Source organism: Oncorhynchus keta, chromosome 31 (genome assembly GCF_023373465.1).
Source record: "Oncorhynchus keta strain PuntledgeMale-10-30-2019 chromosome 31, Oket_V2, whole genome shotgun sequence".
NCBI classification, from domain to species: Eukaryota; Metazoa; Chordata; class Actinopteri; order Salmoniformes; family Salmonidae; genus Oncorhynchus; species Oncorhynchus keta.
In genome coordinates this window covers 17,140,568-17,143,779 of record NC_068451.1, presented here as the reverse complement: position 1 = coordinate 17,143,779, position 3,212 = coordinate 17,140,568, and the positions used below count along the sequence as shown (strand labels likewise).

General features: G+C 43.1%; 1 protein-coding gene across 1 annotated transcript in view; it reads left to right on the top strand.

Annotated features, from left to right (window-relative positions):
- The first annotated feature begins 1,160 nt into the window (after positions 1 to 1,160).
- Positions 1,161 to 3,212, top strand: part of si:dkey-122a22.2 (uncharacterized) — a 23,731-nt gene continuing 21,679 nt past the window's right edge. Inside the window, exons 1-5 of the mRNA XM_035746212.2 lie at positions 1,161 to 1,443; positions 1,837 to 2,032; positions 2,208 to 2,279; positions 2,365 to 2,441; positions 2,670 to 2,770. Coding sequence (XP_035602105.2) covers positions 1,387 to 1,443; positions 1,837 to 2,032; positions 2,208 to 2,279; positions 2,365 to 2,441; positions 2,670 to 2,770 — 503 coding nt within the window. The 5' untranslated portion in view covers positions 1,161 to 1,386. The remainder of the gene's footprint in view (positions 1,444 to 1,836; positions 2,033 to 2,207; positions 2,280 to 2,364; positions 2,442 to 2,669; positions 2,771 to 3,212) is intronic.

The following is a 3,212-nucleotide window of genomic DNA, read 5'->3' as shown; positions in this document are numbered from 1 at the left end:
GATCCATTTGTGGTTTCATGATGGGTGAAAAAAAGAGTTGGGTCATGTGGAATCGGTGAGGGTAACCAGAAGTGGTCTAGTGATAATTGTTTGTGTTTCTGTTGGTCAGATGGAGAATGCACTCGAAGTAAAACGAATCGGGGCAAGTAAAGTGAATTGTTTTGTTCTCAAGAAAAGGGCACAAATGAAAGGAGTGATAACTGGGGTAGCAGTAGATATGAACGTTGACCAGCTGGGGGCAAAGATTCCTGGTGTATGTGATGCTCGTCGTTTGATGCGACGCAGACAAAAGTCTGTTCTTTTGAGTTTTGAAGTTGAGTCTTTGCCTGACAAAGTGAAGGATATAAAAGTTAGGATATATAAGTTATCCTGTACGAGTGTATGTGCCAAATATATTAAGATGTTACAGGTCTCAAGCTTATGGGCATGTGGCAGCAGTGTGTAGTAGGGAGTGTCCAAGGTGTGAGAAATGTGCAGAAGGGCATGAGACAAAGGAATGTGTAGTATTGGGGAAAGTCGTGGAATCTGTTAATTGTAGGGGTTGCTCATGGAGCTGGGGATCAGAAATATCTCTTGCGAGAGAGGCAGGTTGACGTTTCCAGGGTTAGAGTAGAGCAGAAGTTGTCATATGCTGAGGTAGTGAAGAAAGTATAGGAAGATGGGTTAAGGGAGAGGAGTGGTGAGAGTAGTAGAGATATACCAGTACAGAGGGATAGGCCAAAAAGTCAAATAAGTTTCAGCAAGATTGTATTTTTAGCGTTTATAGCAATGGTTATTAATTGTTCTGCAGGGATGGAATGGAAGTCTTCAAAAATTGATGTTATGTTGGCAGCTGCAGAGAGGTATTTGGGTGTGTGAGACTTGACAGCAGAAGAGTTACAGGATGTGTTAAGTGGTGAGGCCCATCCTTTCAGGGTGATGGCATGAGGTAGGAATAAATACATTTAATTAGTGGAGTAGGTGGGGTGTTAATTTTATTTTATATCATTTTAAACCTAGTGAGTATAGTGTTAGATGTTAGGTTATTTATTTAGTACATTTTTATTTTTCAAGTAAAGTATAAGGGAGTTGTACTCCAGTTTAGTAGGTGGCGGTAATGCAACAAATTGGATGCCAACCGCCGTTAAACTTCATAAAAGAAGAAGAAGAAGAAGAAGAAGAAGAAGAAGAAGAAGACGGCGGCGGCAGTAGTGGCAGTGAAAACCGAATTTATGTTGCAGTCTCGCCTCTGAGCTGAAAGCATTGTTGTCCCATTTCGGCGTCTGTACATTTCCAGGAAGTTCTAGCTAACGCGGTGCATTCATTCAATCCTGTGAATTCACATCCCGGTTTCAGCTGGTAGATAGATAGTTTCTAGAATACTTTATTATAACTTGACACTCAAAAATGCGCAGAAGGACAGACGGTCAAGAAGCCACTGGAGATGCTAGGACAGACAAAAAGGTAGCTATCTACTGTACTTCGATAGGCTGCTAATCTAACGTTACTAGCTCGGTTAGCTTGCGAGACAGAAATGTCGACACCACTGCCATCTCCTCTCAGATGTTCAAATCAAACTGAACTAGCTAAGTACTACCGCAAGGCATAGCAAGTAGCCTAGGTAATTGCTTTACCTAGCCCTGATATTACTATCTTCCATTAACGTTACACTGGTTACATGACTTAACTTACATGTGGACACAATGCTTTAGTTAAAACCATACCAAGGCTCATTGCAGAGGCATTTTGACTGACACATGTTTATGTAACTATGGCTTACTGACAGCTGCAACTGCCAGCTAGGTAGCTTATCCACACTTTGACAGAAACATGTTGATTATTATTATCCTATGACAGACTGACAGACAGACTGCAGGTTCAGGAGAGACCAGTCAACAACAGCAACAACATCGACCACAACAAGTGGCTAAAACGAGCAGGTGCTGGTCGAATGTTACCTCAGTTGGAAAATGTCTCCTCCTCATCATCCTCATCCCTCCCTTTCTGAACTATGCATCATTGCAAAGAGAGGGCCAACTGTTACTGCCAGAAGGTAACCTGCTGCAGACATGACATTCACCTTCCTGCCTCACTGACATTCACTTTCCTCCCTCAACTTTATTCTTTAATGAGTATAGAAGGTCAATAAAACCATTACATTATGATTAAGATTATCAGCAATGATTAAGATTATCAGCATTGATTAATTTGTATCTTTTTTTTTTCAGGTGGTGAAATTATAGATATCGGTTTAGGTCAAAAGATGCACCTGATGTGCAAAGGACAAGGACAGCCAGTTGGTAAGTCTGCTAGCTTGCCAGAAATGTCAACACAACTGTCATCTCCTCTCAGATGTAAGCCCTAACTACTCTGTTTCCTGTGTAGTCATACTGGATGCCCCCACTGGTATGTCCTCTGACATCTGGTTCCATGTACAAGAGAACATTGCACTGCTAACCAAGGTAAGGAGAAATACAGTACATCGTTTCAGGCAACTCTGTTAATGATTCAACAGTTCTAGAAGGGTTTTATTTTTGTGGGACAAACAAATTGATGGACTACATTCCCTGACCAGAATTGTGTATAATATGATTGCAAATATTGTCCTGGTTCCAACGTTTTTGTTACAACTGCTGATGTGAAAAAGGCTTAAAAAATACATTTGATTGTTCCCATTTTCCCACCCACAGGTGTGCACTTATGACCGAGTGGGACTTGGGTTCAGTAAAAGAGTCCTGCAGAATGAAAGTACAGGGACGGAGAAAGTCTGGGGGATGTCAACCACTGGACGGTAAGCATCTTGTTTTCTCTATCCTGTCATTTTAAATTTGACCTATAACAGCTTGCCCCAGAATACCAAAATGAAGCAGTTTTAGGCTACTCTGTCGTGCAAATGTTCATCCTTTCCATCTTGTTTTTCATGCATTGTTAATGTAAAGTGTTACCTAATAGGCCTCCTGAGTGGCGCAGCGGTCTAAGGCAGTGCTAGCAGCGTCACTACAAATCCGGGTTCGACACCAGGCTGTGTTGCAGCTGGCCGCGACCAGGAGATCCATAAGGCGGCGCACAATTGGCCCAGCGTTGTCCGGGTTATGGAGGGTTGCCGGCCCGGGATGTCCTTGTCCCGTCGTGCTGTAGCGACTCCTGTGGCGGGCCGGGCGCATGCACGCTGACACGGTCGCCAGGTGTACAGTGTTTCCTCCGACACATTGCTGTGGCTAGCTACCGGGTTA